This window comes from Podarcis erhardii (assembly GCF_964252035.2).
Source record: "Podarcis erhardii genome assembly, chromosome: 1".
NCBI classification, from domain to species: Eukaryota; Metazoa; Chordata; class Lepidosauria; order Squamata; family Lacertidae; genus Podarcis; species Podarcis erhardii.
The window spans coordinates 136707884-136731266 of NC_138497.1; the positions used below are offsets into that span (position 1 = coordinate 136707884).

Here is a 23383-nt window from a genome sequence, read left to right on the forward strand (position 1 = left end):
AGAACTTCAGTACATAACAGTATATATGTGTAAATAAACCTTATATCCAAAAGACACTACAGTCTCTGCTGTCTCCCTTTCTGAGGAAACTGAACTCTGGGTAAGTGCTGGAACCCCTTGCACCGCTCAGAGATTGGGGTGGTGTGCAACAATATGGTTTCAAAAAGTTTGGACTGCTCTGCTTTCTATTGAATTAGCAGAAGTTTTGCTTCTGAGGTCAATGATGATAAGTGCTGGGAACATAAGTCATTTTATTTGTCCTCTGAAAGATTACACTCTCCAGAGGTATCAGTGTTGTTGGTTGATTCATAATGTGAAACGATGTTGTTTTAAAAATGTTGCTCAGTATCTGATTTAACAGGAAAAACCTTTCCCTGTTCCACATGCTCAGGAAGGGGAAAGCAATTGACTTGTCAAACAGAAAGCACTTGCCTCTGTTTATCACCATCTTTCTTACTGTACCCTGTGCTGAGATATGATGAATACGGTAATAACTGTAACTTTACAGAGCAGTTGGGAACTTTCAGCAATGAATAAAATTTCAACTGGTTGAGTGTTTATATTAAAATTGCATGACATAGGGAGCTCCCAGATGCAGAATGATGGATGGTCCATACACTTTCAATTGCATCAAGACCTACCACTAGCTGAGTGTGTGAGAGCAGTGGTGACTGCTTCTCTACACTAAGGTGTGCTTCCACCTTGCCTAAAAGAGATCTGCTTTCAAAAACACCCTCCCTGAACCCAGTTGTGCTGGATGATTTCCCTGGCTAGTATCTAACTATCCATCCTTGGAGCCTGGTCTTTCAGCACTTGCATCTCACCTCCAGATGTTCCTGGATGAGGGAGATGATCTAGAGCCATTTCAATCTGGTTTTAGGAACACAGAGTGGTATTCAACTGAGTGTTACTCAGAGTAAACCTATTGAAATTAATGGCCCTAACTTAGCCCTAACATTCATTAATGAGTCTACTCTGAGTAAAACATAGTGGAATACCGCTGCCTTACACCACTGGTGCATCTAGCTCAGTATTGTCAACACTGATTGGAAGCAATACTTCCAGATTTCTTGCAAGAGACTTCCCAGCCCTACCCAGAGATGCAAGGGATTGGACCTGGGATCTCGAGAACTGCTGCTGGACAGACTAGCAAGATTGCCCACTTGTGCATTAAAAGAACATATTAGTGAAGATAACATTTAAAAATCCATTGTACTGGGGGAAAGACTTGCAAAAACATGTACATTAGTTAAAACTGCATGCAAAAATGGGCTTATTAGGAGAAATATGCACTAAAATGCTGATGAATTTCCATGAGGATTTAAAAAACATAAATAAATCTCAGAACTGAATTTGAGATTGGAAAAATGAGAAACAGAGAGAGCCAAAATTGACAGATACTTCCATCCCTTTAAAAAAAGAAGACACAAATACTGGAACTATCTAACCCCCCTGAAACAAACAATTGCAGATCCAGACATCACTTCAACCCCATTGTTGGTTCACATTAAAACATTATCAAGTCTAATATAAGTGCTAGACGTTTTGCTAGAAGTTCAAAAATAGCAAAAATGGGCAACATCTTCGAGCATATACAAAGTTCACATACATTACAACAGTCAGTCCCCTTTATAGCAGACAGCTATAAAGGATATTTTAAGGCATCCAGGAAATATGTGCCTCACATTTCTTCTTTATTTAGATTAAACATGGGCTCCAGCAAGAGCGATTTCTTGATTCATGTGTTTGTAGGAACATGGTTATCTCTCTATATCTCACCAGTAGCAAAACTATTTTACTCATTTTCTGTCACATAACAAATTGATTTTAAAAGATGCAGGTATTGCAAAGGCCAGACTTGCTTTGCCTGTGCTCTAAATACTGCATAAACCAAATTTAGGGACCTGCTTATTTTTCACTCCTTGCCTGTCTTCATCGTTTCCACTTCTGGCTGTCCAACTGTCTGAAGTAATTCACCAAGAGGACATTCCTTATATTTTTAGCATCTGCAACACCTTAACCTTATAAAATTAGAAATAATGAATCACTGGAGGCTTTTATATCACGCCTGAATGAAAATGTTGGTTACCTCTCACTAGCTGCCCTATGCTGTAGTTTGTCTTGCACAGTACCTGATATTCTGACAAACCTTTCTACATGACAGGACTCTTCACGCGTGTACTTTACTGAGGAGGCCCCGAATATATTTTATCTGTCATATGGGGCAACAATGTTATCGTCTGTTTTATGAGCCCATCCAGCATATAATGGCATCTTACTGTATGCTGCAGATGTAAACGTCTGCTTCACTACGGAGATTCATGGATCATCTGTGGGGTTTTCTTGTAGCCTCTGCTGGGTGTTCCGTATCACTTGTGAATGGGCAGACCTATTGGGATGTTCACTCAGTGATAAACCTAGGTCAGCCCCTCTGTAATACTGTATACAAAGTGGATTCTCAATATCTCCTGGCCACTGCTATGATAACTCTTCCTTGTCATTTAGCAGGAAGATTAATCTGGTTCTTGTGTTCAGCTTCATGTCTTGCTAAGTTAATTGCTGAGACTCTGAAACTGCTCTTGGAAAAAAAGCCTTAATGAATGAAATACAGCTTCATTGCAAAGTTTCAGCGGAGACAATTCTTTATACTTCAAAGGGACTCAAATATCACCTGGCTTACTAGCAGTACAGTGGTACCTCAGGTTACAGATGCTTCAGGTTACAGACTCCACTAACCCAGAAATAGTATCTCGGGTTAAGAACTTTGCTTCAGGATGAGAACATCGCGCAGCGGCAGCGGGAGGCCCCATTAGCTAAAGTGGTACCTCAGGTTAAGAACATTTTCAGGTTAAGAACGGACCTCCAGAACAAATTAAGTTCTTAACCTGAGGTACCACTTGTTAGAGCTGCCTCTAGGTCCCAGCTCACAGAGGACCAAAGCCCAGTTGATGTAATGTACAAAAGTCTTTATTGAAGTTTAGTTTCCATTTCAAACCCCAGAGCGTGCAGCCCTACGTCTTGGTTCTAGATCGGCGAAGTCCCCTCTGAGTCACTACCCCTTCCGCACCAGTTTAAGATCCTAGCCCGGCTCCACCTCCTGCGCTGTTCCTTCCTCCTCTGGGTCCTTCTGCCCCCTGGGGTTTCCTCCTTCCTGGACTCTTCTGACGCTGACCCCCCTGAGTCTTGCCCTTCCTTCCGGCGGGCTTTAGGACCTGGCTCCCTATCCGGGCTACCTGCTGTGCCGCTCGCCTGTACATTTGAACTTGGTGCGCGCGCCCAGCCGGTGACTTTCCCCTTGACCGTTTCCCCGCTCTCCGATGGAGGCGTGGTCAATCCTGACTCATCTCCTCTCTCTGGTGGTGAGAACACTGGTCCCGATGCCTGGGACTCCTCCCCCCCACTGCGCTCTGGTGGGGAAGCTGGTCCTGATTTCCAACTGCTGCTCAGGGAGTCCCCGCTGGCCCCTTCCTTCTGGGGTTTCCCCCTTGGCACCCCCCTTGCCCTGGCCATCGGCGCTCCTCTCTGTGAATCTTCCGATTCGCTGGAGAGACTCGTGGAATCTCTCTGACCACTGTCACTGCCTACACCCCCCTCGGATTCCTCCTCCTCACTCTCCATTTGCTCCATCTCCTGTGTCTCTGCTCCTGAACCCCTGACACCACTGTACATGTGAAAGGATCTAGGGGTCCTGGTGTACCACAAGCTTAACAGTGCGATGCAGCAGGAAAAAAAGCCACTGCTATTCTAGGCTGCGTCAACAGAAGTCTAGGGAAGTAATAGTCCCACTCTATTTTGCTTTGCTCAGACCACAGCTGGAATACTGTGTCCAGTTTTGGGTACCATAATTTAAGAAGGATGTTGACAAGCTGCACCGTGTGCAGAGGAGGGCAACCAAGATGATCAAGGGTCTGGAAACCAAGCCTTATGAGGAACGGCTGAAGAAGCTGGGTATGTTTAGCCTGGAAAAGAGGAGACTGAGAGGAGATATGATTGCAATTTTAAAATATATTAAGGGCTGTCACAAGGAAGATGGAGCAAGCTTGTTTTCTCCTGCTCTGGAGGGTAGGACTCAAACCAATGGTTTCATGTTACAGGAAAGCAGAATCCAACTAAACAAAACAGTAAGAGCTGTTCAACAGTGGAACAAGTCTCCCTCAGGAGTTTCCTTGGAGGTTTTTAAGCAGAGGTTGGATGGCCATCTGTCATGAATGTTTTCAGTGAGATTTCTGCTTTGCAGGAGGTTGGAAAAGATGATTCTTGGAGTCCCTTCCAACTCTACGATTCTATTATCATAGCAGTGGATATGCTCACATGGATGATATAGGGCCAACCTAGCTCTGGTACTCGAGGTGACTGGAACATGGAGAAAAACACCTGAGGTGATGGGAAGGTGTTACTTGTTCCCCACTTGCTAGCATAATAAACTGCAACCCTAACTTACCTGTGAACAGGGCAGTCCCACAAAGAACAAATGCAGCCGCCCCCCAACACTTCTAGTTTGCATCTTAGCACAAGATCTGATGGATGTTCCACAGGTATATTGCATTATTTATGTTTCAGTTCTATATTATGCTGCCACAGAAAACTGCTAGTTCCTGCAATAAATAAGCAGGAAGTATTTCTGTCCTGCTGAATAGAAATCAGTGACTAAAGCATCTCTGCCATCTGGCAGGCCGGGGTATCCAAGGGCATTTCTGGATGACAGGAAAAATGTGTTTTCTTCTTATTGCAATATTAGCATTTTCAGGTATTTTAGTATTATATTGTAGGCAGCCAAGAATAAATGAAGCTTTCTGATGGTAAAAAAACCTAGGCAGTATAAATGACAAAATATAATGTTATTTTAGTGCAGTCAGTTGTCAAGGTTAACACACCAGTGGTAGCAGTGCAAAGGGCTATGGTAGAGGGTTTCAACCTTTTTGAGTCCACAGCTCCTTTAACCAACTACATTCTTTCTGTGGCACCTCTGTGGGGCTCAGGAGCCCAGCTATGTCACCCCTTGCCTGCAGAGCTGTCAGCCTCTCACCCTTTTTTGAATTTCTCCCTTGTGGAGGGTTCCCTCTGCCCCCTCTCCACTCCCCTCTCCTTGGGAGTCCTCCAGACAACTGCTGCTGCTGCGGCTGCTGCTGCCCCTGGTCTCTGAGCTGAATCTCTCCTTCAGGAAGCCTCTATTAAGCACTGCCACTCTCCCCTTTGGGCCTGAAGCTTTTTATTTTTAATTGAAGCTTTATAGTTTCGTTTGGCTTCAAACCACTCTGCAGGGAGTGAAGGTAGATTGGCAGCCCTATAGTTCCTATATTTTCCCACCAAAGTAAGCTTCATAGCGTGGCATTCATGATCAAACCAGGGTTTGGATTTGTTAGGACGTAATGGCCGCAGTGTTGCCTTTTTTCAAGCAGGCTTGAAGGAGTAAAATCAAGTCCTGAAACAAGTCTATTCTTATATTAATTAATTATAAGACAACTTCCAGAATTCAGAATTTTGATTTTATGCTACTCTATAATACATACTTTGTGCTTTCCTATTTTATTGATACAATAGAAAATGTAAAAATATTGATGTGTGAAAACAAGTATTACAAAATCAGAGGCTGCAGTGCTATATGCACTTACCTAGAGTAATTCCCATGGAATTGAACAGGGGTTACTTTTGAGAAGACATGTATAGGATTGCACTGGGAAGTACTTAAAATGGGAATGTGTTTAGATTGTAAGCCTGCAGGCAAAGCTTTTTATTGTTTTATAACTACATTTTATTAATTTTATTAATTGATTTTATAAAAGTAACACATTTTCATAGTTAAGGTAATAAAATTGAAGAATATGTTATAATTAACTAATATGAATGTAGGTACTTGAATCAACACAACGCCCGAGCCAATAAATAGCTTAAGCATTTACTCCAGGTCAAGTTGGAGTCATGTCTCTTTACTGACTTTATGTTTAATACAATTCAGCCCCTCCACTGGTGCTTTCTCCTGGTTTGAAAAGAAAACTTCAACCAAATTGGCAACCTACGGTAATTTCCAATGCTATTCTGGCTGAAATCAAGATAGTTGTAGACATACAGGAAAGCCCAAACCTCAGGGCTAAATGAGGCACAGCAGCAAGAGCAGACACCTTGGTTGCCAGGCCAGCCTGCCTCAATCACATCGAAAAGGTGGAATCATAGAATCATAGCACTGTTGAATTAGAAGGGACCCCAAGGGTCATCTAGTCCTACCCCCTGCAATGCCAGAATCCTGCCCACAGCTGTTCCTAGGTGGGCTTCAACCACCAACCTTCTGGTTAACAACCAGGTGCACTGACCCAGCAGCTCCTAGGGTCTGGGGAGCTCTCAGGAGAGCCCTGCTTGCTGGGGCCTGGGAAGGTTGTGTGAGGCCTCTGAAAGTCTCTGCCCAATCTTGCTAGGCTCCCACAAGATCTCGTTGGAACCCAGAAGCTGTAGCCATGTAGTGTAACATGGGGGGACCATTGCCCCGGGCTCATGTTTTGCGGGGGGTGCAACCAGGCACCCTCACTATAGTTCCCTCATTGAAGGAAGTCACACCTGGGCTGGCGTTTGGGGCTGGGATATGGGTAGCAGCAGCAGCTGCTCCACTCCTGGGTCAGGTCTGAAGCGTCCACGCAGCGCCCCTGAGGCAGCCCCAGTAAGCAAGGCTTCAGCAGGAGGGGCAAGTGGAGCAGGCAGCAGGCAGGGCAGCATCTTTCCATTTTCTCAGGTGGGGTGGCCTCATCCATTCCCTGATCCAGGCCAGTATTTCAGAATGCTCTGGGGCATTCTTCCTCAACCCACTTGGGGCCCTCCAGATGTTTTGGACTACAGTTTCCACCTGCCTCAGCCAGCATGACCAATGGTGAGGGATGTTGGGAGTTGTAGTCAAAAAGACCTGGAGTGCAGTAGTTCACTGATACTTATTCCCAGGTAAATATATTCAGGTTTGCAAGCTAAAGCTGCTAATTGGGCAAGAGATATGGAGATGATATGGTTTCACAGCTCAAATGCAATGGCAGTGTATCCAGCTGAGGCATTTACTATAAAAATTATTCAGACCTGCTGTATTACCAGCTGCAGAAACATCTGTAGTTCTGGCTCTGTTGGAGGACAGTAATGGCAAACACCAATTTAGCAAGCTTTAATGTAAGTGATATTGAGGGAAATATGTAACTATTTATTTGTAAAATTTCTATCCCACTCTTCCTCCCAAAGCAGTCCAGGAGCGGCAAACCACAAAACAGCCAAACAATGCAAAAGCAGTTTAAAAACCTGGAAACATTTAAAAACAATCAAATATCCTCACAGCTAATAATTAAAAGGTTGCCAGGAGCTGTATATTTCTGACACCCAATGTTTGGGTGAATAGGAATGTTCTTAAATTTCTCCTGAATGTTAACAATGAGGGAGGGAGATAGACTTTCCCAGGGAGGGCTTTCCACAAATTGGGATCCGCTATTGAGAAGGTCCCAGGAGGACTTGGGGGGAAGGGAGCCAATGGGAGCAATACTGGCTTCCACTCCAATTTTAATTTAAAAAAAAATCCCACAGAAAAATAATATATACAACATACTGGGCCCCTAAGAGACTGGAGGAAACTCTGGGTAAGAGGTGGCCATGCTGCTTACATTTACAATGATGAAATACTGTCTGCATGAGGATATGCAGAGTTTCTTTGGTAGCAAAACTAATGCAAGGACCCAACACTTCTTACAGGTGATACTTGTGTGACACAGATGATAAAGGCAGCTGTGCATAAGAAAATAGTATAGATAACATGGGGGAAACTGCAATAATAATGGGAAAATATTTGTGGGTGTTTCTTTTTATTTGTTTACATGCCTGCAATGGATTGCAAATATTTAATGCTTTATTTAAAAAAGGAAACCATTAGTATCTCTTAAAAATGCTGCATTTCCTTGGTCGTTTCCTTGTTCCCATGTTTCCCATCTAAGCTGAGACTGCCTGATCTTGTCATCTCAAGATTGCTTTCTTAGGATTGTTTCCTGTGATAAAACTCCTGTCCAGACAAGCCCAAGAAAGTTTGGGATGCTTCAGCCACACACCATTGCTAATCATTGAGAAGTCACATTCACTGCATTTCTCAGCGGAACTATGAAATAGCATCCACCAGCCTCTTATCATTTATCACAAGAGAGACTTAAAAAAAAAAAAAAAAGTATGTAGGAAGGAGGGGCATTTTTATACTTTCTACTTGTACTTTCACCTCCTGTTCATCTTCTAAATCAGAGGCTTAAAGTAACACCAGTGATGAAGACTTATCAGATGACTGACCACATAGCAGCACAACCTTGTGCATGTTTACTTTGGACAGAAATTCTACAATGGTGCTTGTTCTCAAGTAAGTATTGTATATATTGGGGAGGGTGTACTGGCTCTTTGGGACAGCAAATAACAAGGTGAATCTGGGTAGTTCAGGATAACCTTTCATGTTACTTACTGTAGGCTATGTACCCAATAAAAGCAGTGAGGTTGTTTCAGTTTCTTACGTCACTAATACATACTAGGAAGGGGTAGGAATGTCTTCATCCAATGTGCATCACCTGATCTGTTTCCTCACAATTAACTCCAATTCACTGTATCCCAGGCACAGTTCAAACACCATGTTATCCAATAACTTTCTTTTTGGGATAAATAGCAGGAGAATGGTCAAGAAACTGGATTCAAGTGCTAAAGGCAAGGAAGCTTAACCTAGGCAGAATCTAGATCACCTAGACATAAGTAAGCCTCTGTTTGGACTTTTGAAGGTAGAGCATGGCATGAGTAAAACTGAAATGACAAATGTGTTATTTTGAATGCACATCAGAATCAGTGTTTCCTTCAATACCGTCATGTGTGAAAACCCAGCTTTTTTATTGCCATAGTTGTTCTTTTGATGGTGATTTACTGTAGGATTTCTAAAATCTGAATGTTTGTATGTTCTTGGTCTTATATGTCGATGGAGACATCCAGGTTACAAGTTGGCACACAAACCATCCACTGTCACTGGGTTTATAAGGGAAGCTGTTTGTACTTTCAGTTAAATCTTACTTCAACCCTGGCAATGGGCCAGGGTCCTCCATAGCACCAGAGCACATCTGGCTAGTTTAAGGGGCAGGCCGTGTGGCAGATACAGCTCTGTCCTCCAACACTGTGCCATCGCTGTCAGCTACCCGGCATTGGTTGCCGGAGGTGACTGCCCCACTTTTCTGATACCAGGGCTGGGCCTCATAACACCCACAACAGAAGAAAACCCACATAGGCCCAGAGAATGGAAGTCACTTCACATTGGCTTCTATATGCTGCCAACATTATGTTGGGAGCAGCCCTGTGTGAAATGTGCACAATACTATGAGTCAATTCAATGGAAGGAGGTTTTCAGCTACAAACTTTGCTGTTAACGATTAGCCCCAAATGGAGCAATGAGTCCCCATTGCACACTTGATATACACACACCAAAAATAACACTTGAGAATACCACTAAGCTCTTTATAAAATATGAAGGAGGTGCAATATTGCCAGTGCTCTTTTACCAAAATGAACAATTTACCATAGTCCCAAACAGCTGGTGGCATGGCAAAGGATTTAAGAGAGAGAATGGTTGTACATTTTACTGACAGCTGTTTTTAATGACTTTTGTCAACCAAATTTTGCTGCTTTGCATCAGAGAATATATTTATGATAAGGCTCCCTCCAAGAATAACTTGCTTGCTCTAATCACGTTTGCGTAGAGATTTATGACTTGGTGCTTATTCACTGGTTAAGGCTTCACAACATGAAATGTCAGTGAGCCTGTTATAAATTGCTTTTGGCATCCCTATTCTATCTTTTATTCGGCTCAGAGTATTTCTACCTGAAAGTGATAAATTCCTGCTATAACCGCTTTATGTGCTCCAGTAATTACAGAAGGGGTGTGTGTGCAGATTTCTGCAGAGGTATCTTTTTAAAAACAGCAAGCAATAAAAAGCAGTAGAATGGGTTGAACCCTGAAACGTTATTGAACGAAAACAATGGCCAGTGAAATATCTGTGTCAGGAAGAATGTGATAAATGATGGGGGGAAGAATAGAAGCTACAGAAGTGCTTGAAGCCTCTTTAGGAACATGTTAATACTACTGAATTCCACAGGTTTTTCAAACATCAGGCTTAGGGACTGACCACATTTTGAACACACATTTCATTGCCCTCTCCGCCACCCCATAACTTCAGCCCTGTGTCAATAGTTTTTCAGAGGAATTCCTAATTTGGACCTTGTGTAGAAACAAATGAGCTTTACACCCAAAGAATTAGTTTCAAAGTTTTACTGCAGAATAATCTTAAAACTAGTTACATATAAACATTACATGAACAAAGTAATAAAGTAACACTACAAACATGTAATGTGATTCAGTCCTTTATGCACTTCAGTAAACTTTCCTGTCTCCGATGCCAGAGATGCAATGTTCATCATTGCAGAGCTTCTCTGCTACTGCTACTACTGGCCATTTCTGACTTCTCAGGTTTCCTCTCTTATATGTGAGAACTGCAGCGATGTGTCATCAGGTAGTTTAGCTCACTGAAATAGAAAGAACACCAGCTTTCTGCTTTCACCTAGAGTGGAGCCTCTTGCTTAAGGTAAACTTCTCTTTACAGCATTCCAAATACAACCGCAATATTTTACGTACATTAAGCTTACAACACTAACACCGTGGCCTCAAAAGAAGTCATGCAGATCAATATTATAGATGCAAATTGGCTAGTTTTGCATTCACATGCTCAGCTTGTGCATTTCCTCCCTGTTCTAGGGCTCAAATTTAAGTTTGCATGGCAGGATGGATATGGGTCAGAGAAGTGGGAGACAATCTGGATGCATAAATGGCAAAGTGGGGATGGATTATTGTTGATTGGAATAATTCTTTAGAGAAAATAAAATAAAATTTATATACCACTTGATTATATAATGGGGCATGTTCTGTTTTAACACTTTTTCACATATGGCTGTTTGATTTCAAACCTTGATTTTATACTAATTGAACTCTAGATGTTGTTTTCTTTTGTCTTTTCTGTTTAGTAAAAACTGGTTTCGCATTATGTGACTTGGAATGATTTCTGCAGTCTTCCAGGTGAGTTTCATGTTGGATTCTCATGCCTCTGCCATAGGAAACCTCTGAACCAAACCGAGGGAGGGAGGCAGAACATCCTCTGTTAGAAAAGCATACGTCTAGATCTGCTTTTTGCCTTTTCCCAAGCATATCTCTCACGGGTGCTTCCCCCCCGGGAGAAATAATAGGCGTCGCTACTCGCCACTAAGTGGCCAGGGGAAGCGCCACACTTTTTAACAACGGAAAGAGGGGCTGAGCCCCCTCCTCTGGAATCAAGCCCGGCCCCTGACGCGCTCAGCGAAGCCTCTCAGCCTGGCCGGAGGCCCCTCCGCCCGCCCGCCCGCCCGCGCAGAGGGATCCCGGCCCGGGGCGCAGAGAGGCCTCCCAGGCGGAGCGAAGGGGCTCCCGGCTCTTCTTCCCGGGAGAGAAGCAGCGGCGAAGCCCGCGCTCTCTTCCCCGGAGGGCGGCGCCTCCTCCCCCCGGAAAGGCCGCTCGGGCGGCGGCGGCGGCGGCTTTTGCGCGCGCGCGGGCGGGCGAGGCCTCCCTGGGCCGTTGGCGCCGGGCGCGCTTGGCGAGGGGCGGAGCCGGCGGGCGGCGGGGTGGCGAGGCGCGGGCGAGCCATGAGGGCCGCGGCGCTGCGGGGACGCTCCGGGAACCAGCCCGAGGGGCGCATGGAGGCCGAGCCGAGAGGCCGCGGGTGGAAGGAGACCGGCGCCGCCCTGGCGAGGCTGGCCGAGGCCCTCAGCTGCTCCCAGTGGTAATCACTTGCCCCCCGGGGGGCGGGAAGGGGGAATGGGTATACACAGATATATACAGATATGTATATGTGTGTGTGAATATATACGGTGTGTGTTTTATTATTATTATATCACAGGAGGGTTTGCAATATAAAAACACACAAATATAAAGCATAATAACAAACAACAACCCCCCCCCCAGCATTATGTGTGTGTGTGTGTGAAAATACCTAGGTTTCTAGGTGTGTGTCCGTGCGCACGTGCCGCGGGGGAGCAGGGTGGCTCTTCATGCCCAGTGTGACCACCTTAGTTCAAACCCCCTTGAAGGATTCCTGCTGTCTCCCCCCCCCCCCATTTCTTCTTGCCCTCCTTCCCCAGCTCACCCCAAATCTCCTCTGTTTTGAATTCCTCTTGGGGCAGGAACCTGTCAAACACCTTCCTCATAAAGGTGCTGTGGTGTTATTGCTATTTATTGTTATGTATTAAATTTGTCGGTTGCTTTTATCTTGCCCAAAGCAAGCCAGAACAACTTAAAATCAAAAGCAACCCCTCCTCCATGGATATATTCAAATCAAGAAAGAGAAGGAAAAGCACAATACATTAAAAACATCCCACCCACTTCTAAGGGCCGCAGATAATTAAAGGCCCTCTTTGGGGAGAGCATTCCACAAACAGGGAGCCATCTCATATGTTGTTGGTGGTCGTGGTGGTGATGGTAAAGCTAGTTTGTGTGTAATAAATCAAGTTGGACATATATCATCACCGTTACAGATGTATTTATACTCTGCCTTCCCCCCCTTACAGATAAAATAATAACATAATTGCTGTATACTCTCTCCTGGTATGTCCCACAGAGGAACTTACGGTCTGCAAATAAAAACATCTTGAAGGTCCCAGGCCTCAGAGAGGTTAGGCTGGCCTCAACTAGAGCCAGGGCCTTTTCGGCCGCGGCTCCAATCTGGTGGAACGCTCTGTCACAAGAGACTAGGGCCCTGCGGGACTTGACATCTTTCCGCAGGGCCTGCAAGACAGAGCTGTTCCACCAGGCCTTTGGTCAGGGCGCAGCCTGACCCCCCTCCTCTGGCAATCTGCACAGAATTTTGCTTATTGGTTGCCATAAATTTGATTTTAATTAATTTTTATAATGAAATGTTTTAAGAATCGTTGGATTATTTTGATTGTTGTTAGCCGCCCTGAGCCCAGCTTCGGCTGGGGAGGGCGGGATATAAATAAAATTTATTATTATTATTATTATTATTATTATTATTATACTGAGCCAGTCTATCTTAGGGTTGCCTTATTTCAAAAAGGGAAAACCAGGACACTCTGAAAGTTGAGGAGTTGTTCCATTGACTTGCCTAACATCCAAGACAAAGCACCACATTTCAGAAATTTCCCCTGGATGTCATTTCTGCCTTTGAAATCCCGGTAATATCTGGGGCGTATGGCAGCCCTCGTCTATCTAGCCTACTTCTGTCTGCTGTGAGTGGCCGCTTCCCTCTGGGTACAACAACAACAATTATTATAATAATACTTTTCCTCAGCCACTCTGGGCGGGTTACTAAGTCAAAGGCTTTCCCCAGCCCTGCTTCCTGAAGTTCTTTTACTTGGAGATGCCAAGAATCGAACCTGGGACCTTTCTGCGTTCAAAGCATGAGCTCTAATTCTAAGCCTTCCTTTAAGATTTGTCCTTTTACCATGGGAAAATCAGAAGGGGGAATGGAAAGGCAGATGTAAAGCAACGCCACAAAACAAATAAAAAGCTATAGGCTTTATACCAGAAGTTTATTAGGAATTATGTGATTCTAATGATTAGGACAGGAACTTATAATATATATATACTTTCCTTGACAGTAGGGACATTTTGAAGAAACCTGTGAACATAGGAGGCTGTGAACATGTCTTATGCCTGTAAGTAATTCCATACAATGCTGTGGTGCAATAACTCTTCTTCTCGCTTACTGGTGAATGTTGAAGATCCTTTCTTCTTCAGTATGCTTTTAGTCATAGAATCATAGAGTTTGAAGGGTGCTGCAATGCAGGAATCTCAAGTAAAGCATCCATCACAGATGGCCATCCAGCCTCTGCTTTCTGTGTTCTTGCTTCTGTTTTAAAATGATCTGCTCTTCTGTCTTTGGTATTTTTTGTTTTTTTGTCACATGGTGTTTATTGCTTATTTTAAGCTTTTATAAACCACACTGTTTTAAAAAGTGGGATAATTGTACAGGAAACATCAATTCACCCTACTTAGGAGTTAATATTTGGAGTCTGCTAGGCTCAGTAATGAGTGTTGGATGAGTGTTCTACATTAGGTGCAATAGTTTGCTGTTGACTAATGAATTATATATATTTGTGGTTGCCTGTGAAGTTGGGCCACTTTCAGACCAAAATAATTGACATGTTTGTTTTAAGAGCTGTTCTGGGTTGCATAAAAACATGCATACTTTTAAAGCAATACAGGCTGATCCAATAATGAAAAACCACTCCAACTTCTCTTGGATAAGGCGTGATTGATAATTTTAATTGATAATTTTCTTGATTAGCTTCAGTCAGGATTTAGGCATAGTTTTGGCACATGAACCGCCTAGGTCACCTCTGTTGATTTTCCTTGATCTTTCACCAGCTTTCAATACCCACAACCTCCTATAGAAGCTGCCCAAAGTGGATCTAGGTTCACTGTTTTGAGATGGTTTCAGCACTATTCGGATGGCCATTTCCAGAGGGTGGTGCTTGGGTGAAGCAGTGGGGTTTCACAGAGGCCAGGCTTCATATTGTTTAGCATCTGTATGAAATGGCTGAGTGGGATCATGCAGAGATTTGGAGTGTGTTATCAATGTGCAGATGACATGCAGCTTTTTTTCTCCTTTACATTTGCAGGTGTGGCAATGGATGTGCTAGACTGGTGTCTGCCTGTGGACTAAATAAGAGCCAATAAACCGAGGCTCAGTCCAGCAAAGACTAAGGCACTGTTGCTGGGCAGTTCCTTAGACCTGATGGGTGGGACACAACCTTTTCTAGAAACAGTTGCACTCCTCCCTAATGGAGCAGGTGCACAGCTTGGGGGGCACTTCTGGATCTATTGCTGTGGTTGGAGGCACACGTGGCCTTGAAATTCTGGTTCATTTTAAAAAATGGTTTTGCCCTACATGGCTTAAGGCCCTTAAAAATTGTCTCAAACCACAGGAACCAGCCCAGACGCTGTGGTTTTCATCAGGGTGTGAGTGAGGTGGGGAGTGTGGCTGCATGGGAATAGACCTTTTCAGTTGTGGCACCCCATCTATGGAATGCTATTGCCAGAGAAGCATTCATGGTGCCATCAGTGTCAATTTTTAGGTTCCAGGCTTAGACATTTATATTTACCCAGGCTCTTTGATGTTAAGTTAGCTTCTCCTGTGGTGGAGCAGGTTCGAACTTGTCTTTTTTATTATATTGCTTTGTCTTCATTTTACAAATTTTGTATTGTGAGCCACTTTACATTTGGCTTTTAGCTGATTTTATTTTGATGCTTTGACACATTTCTTTTTTTGTATAAAGTGACTAAGAAATGTAATTAGAATAACTGACTGCCTTATATTACTTTATCTGATCAGTACAGCAAGAAGTTTCCCTGCTTTACTTAATTGATCTCAAGCAGGCACATTTCTTGTTTCATGCAAAGTAATGATCTTCTCTACTGGGCAGTTTTGTAAACTACCAAGCTTCAATGCAGCCTGCCAGCCAAGAATAGCGTAACTTAAGTTCCTGCTTTTGCTGCCTGCCTAGAACTGGCAAGCAAATTGCATTTATCTTAATAATAATACTTTTATTATTTGGAGCCTGCCCATCTGACTGGGTTGCCCCAGCTGCTCTGAGCGGCTTCCAACATAAATAAAAGTATAATAAAACATTAAACATTAAAAAACTTCCCTATACAGGGCTGCCTTCAGATGTCTTCTAAAGGTTATATAATTGCTTATCTCCTTGACATCTGATGAGAGGGCGTTCCACAGCGTGGGTGCCACTCAGTGTTCAAAACTCCCATTGTTCTAGGCGCGTTTTGTGGCAGGGAATTTCATTAGCGCAAGCAGTTTCTGAGCTCTGGTCCTAGTATTGTGCCTAATACTTCACATTAAAACTTTAGAGTGGAAGGGAAGGAGGACTTTTCTTTGCCTCCCCACTTCCAGCTACTCTCTGAAGACTGGAGAAGAGACCCTCTTAAGAACATTAGGAGGGTGGACAGGGGAAGGACTAGACCATGTGAAAAATGAACATAATATTTTAGCTGCAGTTCATTTTCAGCTTTGTATTATTGTTATAAAAAAGCGTGCATAGACATTCCGTTGTTGCGCCCATAACCTAGGTTTAAGGTGCCATTCAGCTCCTAGCTTTCATGTCTCAGTTTCTAACACTGGTGCCACTGCCAAGAAGGCCCTCTGCCTGGTTTCCTGTAACTTTACTTCTCACATGTTATCCTTATTTTGGTGGATCACAGGTTGTGCAGTCCTGCTCTGTGTAGCTGCTTGCTGTAAAACTATTTAATTTGTATCCCACCCTTCATCTGTAGATCTTAGGGTGGTTCACAACATCTAGCCATGTAAAGGGATAGTTTTTGATAGTAACCTTTGGTAGTGGATCCTTTTTCATTTAACCTATTGCCCATACAATAAAAACCCAAACGTCTTACGCCATTTGATTTTTGTGGGGATTCTTTAAAGATAATGTGTAATATATTTATCTGAAAATTATGGTATCTGATGCATCATCAGCCATAGTTGAAGCAACTGTCAGTTACAAAATCCATCACAACATTAGGTCAACATTAGGATCTGAACTTCTGAATCTTGAGAGTTTTTTTAAGTGAATAAAACTAAGCTTCAGGAAAGGAGTTCTTGTTTTCAGTTTTGCTGAGCGGATATTAAAGGGAAATGCAGTCATTGACCTGCTCTGATATGCCCTCATATTGAAGTGTATATATTGGTTTGCTCCCTGTTGTGTGGTGCAGTAACAAGTGTTTCTGTTGGCTTACCTTTAAAACATTGCAGGTGGATAAGATCTCCCTGAGGTTTGGATTATCTGTTTTGAACAGACTGCATACTTAGAATCTGGTTCTAAAACAACCTATTCCAGTAAGCAGATGCCTTGGGAGAGAGCATAGAGGCTGCATTTTTCTGTAACTGCACATAACATTGCTTTCATTTTACATGTATGTAACCAAGCACAAATACTGGGTCACCTCCTCTTCAGTGGCAGCAGGTTAATTGTGAAGTTGGCAGACAATCATGTATCCTGCATGCCTGTAAAATATGAGGACTTATCAGGGTGCTCCATTTCTAGAGTTTGCAGTGAAGGAACAGGCAAAAACTGAAAGCAAACAAGTAGATCTAAATCATTGTGCTTGCTGTATGGTTTTTAAAGCCCAAATCATACCTTGGAACATAAGCCGTGTAGTTAGCACAAACCGTGGTTTGGTGTGTTGTCTGAAAATTGAGCTTATGTGGCCTGTGTGTTTCTTCTGCTTATCTTATTTTGCCGTTTCTGCTCATCACAATGTTAGATCCCCTTTAATAGAAAGCTGTAGCTATGGAGACTTTTAAAAGAAACAGCAGTAAGATGCATTTTTGTTGTTGTTTAAATGAGCCTCCAGAACTAGTAAACGAAAAGGTTGCAATTAAACATTGTCTATAAGACACCTGGCAACATTTATCATCACATCATTTGTGGAAAGGTTCCAAAGTGACTCCAGCTGCTGCAGCATCTTTTTGGCCTTATTGGTAAAGTAGGAGAGGATACCTTTACAATGTCCTTAAACTGGTGTGGGTTTGTAAGCTTTGCTGGTTCCATAAGTGGCACAGCAGTGGGCTGCATTATAAGTTTACAAAGGCGTTATAGGTTTCCAAAGGCATGCAAACATAAGTGAATGCAGGGGAGTTTATATTCTGGGGTGATGGGATTGGGTTATGCAGCCCCACCCATGTGATTTATATCCTCTAGCTGCTGTGGTTGTCCCCCTTAAATTGTCTGACACATTTCAACATATGTAAGCATGAAAAGCTGTCATACTTTCAGGTGGGCCACTGATCTATCTTGCCCAGGCTGGCAGCATCTCACATTGAACTTGGGCAGGGGTTTTCTTCTCAGTCCTGCTACCTGGGACTCCTTTTAAATAGGAATCTCTGGGGACTAAATCTGTGAGAAGCATTCACACTGCCACTGAACTGTTTTCTCACTATTCTTGAGTTATTTTTAAATTACTCTGGAAATAGTTCTAAAATATTCCACAGTGCTAGTTCCTTGAGACTCTTTAACTGAAGTTCTCTTGCCCCTTTCCATGTGATCTGCACCATACAAACTGCTTAATTCCTGCTTTCCTTCAGTTCCCCAATTCACTTGCACTTATCACCTGATCTAACAGAGTCTACAGTGCCATTCATGGTTTAATTCCCCCACCTCCCCACCTAGTTTTTACCTTTCCTGGAATGTCCCACCACAGTGGCTCCTGCTTCTTTCTTCATTCACATCCCCTAGACTCACTTTGTACCTTTTCTCCTTCCTTTACTGCTTCTACCAAGGCTCCTTGTGTTGGAGACTTGAGTGAGGGAGAGAACAGAGTGTGCCATATGAGATGGCAGGAGGAGTGTGTCTTAAATTGGCCATTTGACTAGTTAAATATTGTTGAAATTAGTCAATTTGTAGAACTATAACATGCTTTCATAGATTTGCTCCAGTGACAAAGACCCGGATTAGGTAACTGGTATGGAGACAGATTACATTTTAAACTATTGTAATCCATTGCTGATAGGTGAAAATATCATGCAAATATAAATATTTGTGTGAATAATAGAAGACTGAGCAGTCGTCTTGGCTTTTATCCTTGGAATCCAGGGACAGCCCAAGCAATAACAATTTAAATAGTATGGTGGTTTAAATGCTATCCAACTAACAAAATGGACTTGAATCCACAAAAGCTTATGCTATAATAAATTTGTTAGCCTCTAAGGTGCCATAGGACTCTCTGGGTTTTATGTTTCGCTTAAAATGAAATTAAACAATGGCACATGGAACCAATAAAGACTTGTGGAGGGAGGGAAGAAAGTTGATTTCTTCCCTGCTTCCTGGCATTGCATGACACTCCCAAGGGTTTCCCACTCTTCCAAGAGGCATTGCCAGGGGTCCAAAGGGCTACACAGAAGTGAGTGAATATCTGTGTGTGCACTTCCATTTATAATACAGGACAGAGAGTGCCTATACTTCAGTTAAAGTGTGCATGGAATCAAGCTCTTGTAAGGCATAGAAAGCTCCCTTGCACTTAAAGTTTTAGCATTGATCCATCTAGCTCAGAAGTATCTGCACCAAGTATAGGGAATATTTTTTCAGCCCCTTCAGGGCACACTGTGTTCAAGGCAATCTTCTGGGGGCCACTTTCCAGTGGACGGAGGATCCAGAGGCAGAGAAGTGGGCTGATCAATATATGTGAAATTTTCCTTTGTATAGTACACTAGTCTCATCACACTTGCACATTCATCTGCATCCTCTATCCAGGAAAGCAAAATGCATTATTGATGCTCAAGGGCAAAGTTTCAGCCAGGCAAAGACGCCCCAGAAGGGTTCATAGTGCAGGCCCTCCAGGGTTTCAGTCAGGCAGTCTTTCCTACCCCTACCTGCAGATTTCAGGGGTGGAGCAACAGCTCTGTCCCAGTAGAATTGGCAGTTTTGCCTTTGCTTTCTGATGGGGCTACTGAGGTGTGTGTAAAACAGCAAACTACCTGCTTAACACTATTCGTCAATTGATTTACTGATGTATTAATCCTCACATGTCCACTAAAAGAAATCTAGATGGCTGAAGCAAGGGAGGTGATTTGGAACTGAGACGTATGGATACATTTCCCACTATATGTGTCATGGAGACTCTTTCCAAATCCCAAGTATTGGCATTTAGCTGAAAGCAAAACTGTTGTCTGATCATCCCCAAGATAAATTTCTTAACCCGTAGTTTGGGAGAGACTAGCATCTGGAAAGAGTGGGGGAAGGAACTCCTGACCTCAAAAATCTCTTCTGAATCAGCAGACAAAGATCCATCATCCAGCCTTGCTTTAGAAGAGACTGATTTTCGTTCCCCAGGTGTCTTAAAGAAATGATTCTAGTGTGCTCTTCTCATGGTTGGAAGGAGGTTGCTTTGGAGAAAAGGCAGAAAAGGAGAAAATATAACAGCAGCAACAACAAAAGCTCTTGTTATGCTGTTTCCTCTTATTGAATACAAATGATAGTCGAGTCTTCCACAGGAGTACGCCCTGAACACTGCTTAGGGTAGTTAAGTCAGCTGCAGTTAGTTTTCCAAACCAAGTCAGCTGCAGGTCAGACCAAAATAGTTTTGCTGCGGCATAAACTGTTAATGTGCCTGGAGAGGGGCGGACAGTAAGAGGTGACTGATGTATAAGAGGAGAAGTGTGTGGAAGCAACAAAACGGCAGCCGCTGGGTCATAAGGGGTCTCTGAGCACTGGGTAACCTTTTCTGAGGCTTGAACAAAGCTGGTCCCTGCAGCGCTGCAGTTTGGTCAAAGGTAACTTCTGAAAGCTGCCTATGGTTAGCATGCATGACATGCCACCTGAAATTTAGTGCATTCTGACATTTGAATATGCCCTTGAACATCGGTCTTTTAAAAATCACTGTAGTTGTACCAGCAGGCTCTAACAGAGGTCATTTGTGTTGTCCAGACTTCCTCAAGAGGCAGGCCTTGCCCTATAAAAAGAGAGAAAAATCCTGCTTAAAATCCAAATAAAAAGTGGATCTCTTGGGAAGCAGAAGGTGATAACTGCTGGTGCAGTTTGTTCTTTCTGCACTGTGGTCATTAGAAACTTTCTTTGGCGCAATTTTAACCCTTTCTGTCTTGCTCTGTCCCCAGGTTTCAGGACAGTAGTTGTTCTTCCATGTTTTTATGGATGTTTCAGCTCTCTTTGTATTCTCTTCTGACCATCTGCAGTGTCCTATTGGTTCAACATTTCCATTTCTTCAGTTTCCTTTTGTATATTATTTACTCTTTACTATTATTGTAGTTTTCTCTAGTCCTTTATTAGTGTATCTGTGTTGTTCTTGGACTTTGTCTAGCAGGACTGAACACAATGTTCTTTATGTGCTGTTGTTGGTAGTACAGAATACAGCAAGATGTCCCTGAGATCTGACCAAATGTACTGAGTAGAATTTAACATATTGATATTGTTTTATTTTCTTCCATTTATACCCCACCTTTCTTTTGTCATGGAACCCAAGGTGGCAAACCAAGTGGCCACTGATCCAGGCACTGACCAGACCCAGGCCTGTTTTGCAAGGTGTTTGACACATGTGCTTTTAGACCATATCCTGTGTCATCAGTTTTTGTGATTTCACTCCCACTCTGCCCCCCACAAATGGTTATTTCTCTGAGTCCAGGGTTCCATTTGTGTGTCTATTAGTTGCTCCTTCTAGCTCACAACATGTATGAGTTATCCAGAACTTCAGACAGAAAGGAAAGGTAATTAATTCTCAAAAAATTGTATAGCTCAAAGATGAGGAATTTGTGCCCTCCAGATATTTCTGTCATCTTCCCTGACCCCTGGCCGTAATAACTGGTCTGACAGGAGTTGGTGTCCAATAATATCTGGAGGGCCAAAGGTTAGCCATCCTGGTATAGAGCAAGATTTATTGCTAAGGCAAATATTTGATTGATTCTGATAGGTACTCACAAAACTGTTAGGCTATGATCAAGCCAAAATTAAGCACTTAAAGTCTCATGGAAGAGAAATAAGCAGGTGCTGAATGATTTCAGCAGGAGAATTAAGTGTTCATGAATTGGGCTTCTCCGCCAGCTTCCCCCGCCCCCCAGCGGGCAGGCTGCTCCCTGAGCTGCTCCCATTAAAGAGCACACGGCTCTTGCGGGAGGTGGGGGAAGGGACAGAGCGAGGCTCTCTCACTTCCCCCACCTCCCGCAAAAGCCCCCAAGAGCCGCGCGGAGTGTGTGTGGGGCTCTTGGGGGAAAAGCCTGCAAGCTCCATGCGGCTCGTGAAAGGGAGCGCTGAGCAGAGCCGGGGATGCATACGGGCTCTGCTCAGCGCTCCCTTTAAATAATATTTTTTTTCTTGAATTCCCCCTCTAAAAACTAGGTGCGCCTTATGGTCAGGTGTGCCCTATAGAGCATAAAATATGGTAACTTGAAGCACATTTATCCCGCGGTATGACTGTGCTATATTCTTGGACACCATTCTTCTTGGATGGATGCTTGGTAGAGTTGTAATGCTGAAAGCCTACTTCAAACCAGGAATTATCCTCCTAATTTGTATTTGACCCTTAACCATGTTTGGGTATCCATACTTTAACGTTTTAACTATGATTAAGCATTATATTTTTATAGGGCCATTGTCACAGGCTGGATAATCTGTAGCCAGATAAATCTGTTAAAAGGTGCATGAAATATGTTCAAATCACTGCTTTCATAATTTATTGCAACCTGTTATTTAGTCAGATTTTATTAGGCTCTTTTAGCTATTGGGCTCTTACTAGCTGGAAAGATGTGGTTTTCGCTGGTTTATAACTTATTCCAAATGTCTGCTATCTTATCCAGCATTACAGACAAAATGTAAATAATTCATTTATTTATTAAATTTATATTCTGCCCTCCCTACCAGAGGAGCTCGGGGTGGCAATGATTACCTTGCTTTGCCATATTAGTACTTCAGTACTTACATAAGACTTCTCTTAAGCCACCTATCTTGAAAGCTGTTTCCAGTACTCTGTGTGAAAATGTTTTTGCTTATATCTGATTTGCAGAAATTGTGTGGGTGACAGCAGTGGAACAGCCTGCCCAGTGTGTCACGTGCCAGCCATGGTACAAGATGTGAAAGTAAACAGGCAGCTCAACAACATTGTCAAACTGCACAGCAAACTGCAGAGTCTGTGGGGCAGGGACCTATCAGGTAAGTGGAAGGATGGCTGTTTAAAGCATGTGGGGCAGACACATTTCTGAAATGCTATTAAATGTGAGATCTGGACATTTTATAGCAAAGTATGAACCTCATCCTCCTGAAATCCACTGAGATCTTCGTTAGAATAAAGGGTAAAGGCTAATGCAGCATTTATACCTGCAGTTCACTAGAATCTCTGTTGAATTTAGATGAAAATGTCACATTTTGCAGATGTGTGGGGGACTATCTCCTGGAAAAAAAAGCTTAATAAAACTATGGGGCTTCTGTATTCTCATCCTTGCTTAAGGTTCTGAGGGTCAGTTTTCTCGTTATGTATTCCAAGCATGGGCCCAGTCCTACAACACAGTGCCCTGTTTTCATGATCTTGAAAGACCTGTGATTAGGTAAGACGTGCAGTCTGCTTTCTGCAGAGCTTTTTATTGTAGAGTAGATGTTTGTTGCCCTGTGCCAGGGAACATGGTTTGTAGGTAAATTGAGTATACTTATGCATATTTCCATGCCATATTTTCTGGTTATACAATTACATTCATGAACAAATATTATTCATTTGGAGACCAGCAAACATAGTGTGAGTATTGGCTCTTAGAGTGCAGTCAAAACCAGAATCTGTTCATATAAAGCCTTTTCAAACATTAGTATT

General features: G+C 43.1%; 1 protein-coding gene and 1 long non-coding RNA gene across 5 annotated transcripts in view; one reads left to right on the top strand and one right to left on the bottom strand.

Moving 5' to 3' along the window:
- Window positions 1–11329, bottom strand: part of LOC309335518 — a 122559-nt gene extending 111230 nt beyond the window's left edge. Inside the window, exons 1-2 of one of the 2 annotated variants that reach the window (XR_014153553.1) lie at window positions 11277–11329; window positions 10337–10548 (exon numbers count right to left, since the gene is read on the bottom strand). This is a non-coding gene — a long non-coding RNA (uncharacterized lncRNA). Of the gene's footprint in view, window positions 1–10279; window positions 10549–11276 lie in introns of those variants that run through there. The other variant, XR_014153554.1, reaches the window with a different exon arrangement.
- Window positions 11330–11674: 345 nt separating this feature from the next.
- Window positions 11675–23383, top strand: part of BARD1 (BRCA1 associated RING domain 1) — a 63046-nt gene continuing 51337 nt past the window's right edge. The window contains exons 1-3 of one of the 3 annotated variants that reach the window (XM_081872037.1): window positions 11675–11831; window positions 13666–13722; window positions 22589–22734. In XM_081872037.1, the coding sequence (XP_081728163.1) occupies window positions 11695–11831; window positions 13666–13722; window positions 22589–22734 (340 nt within the window). In that variant the 5' untranslated portion in view covers window positions 11675–11694. The remainder of the gene's footprint in view (window positions 11832–13665; window positions 13723–22588; window positions 22735–23383) is intronic. The other 2 variants (XM_081872039.1, XM_081872038.1) reach the window with 2 other exon arrangements.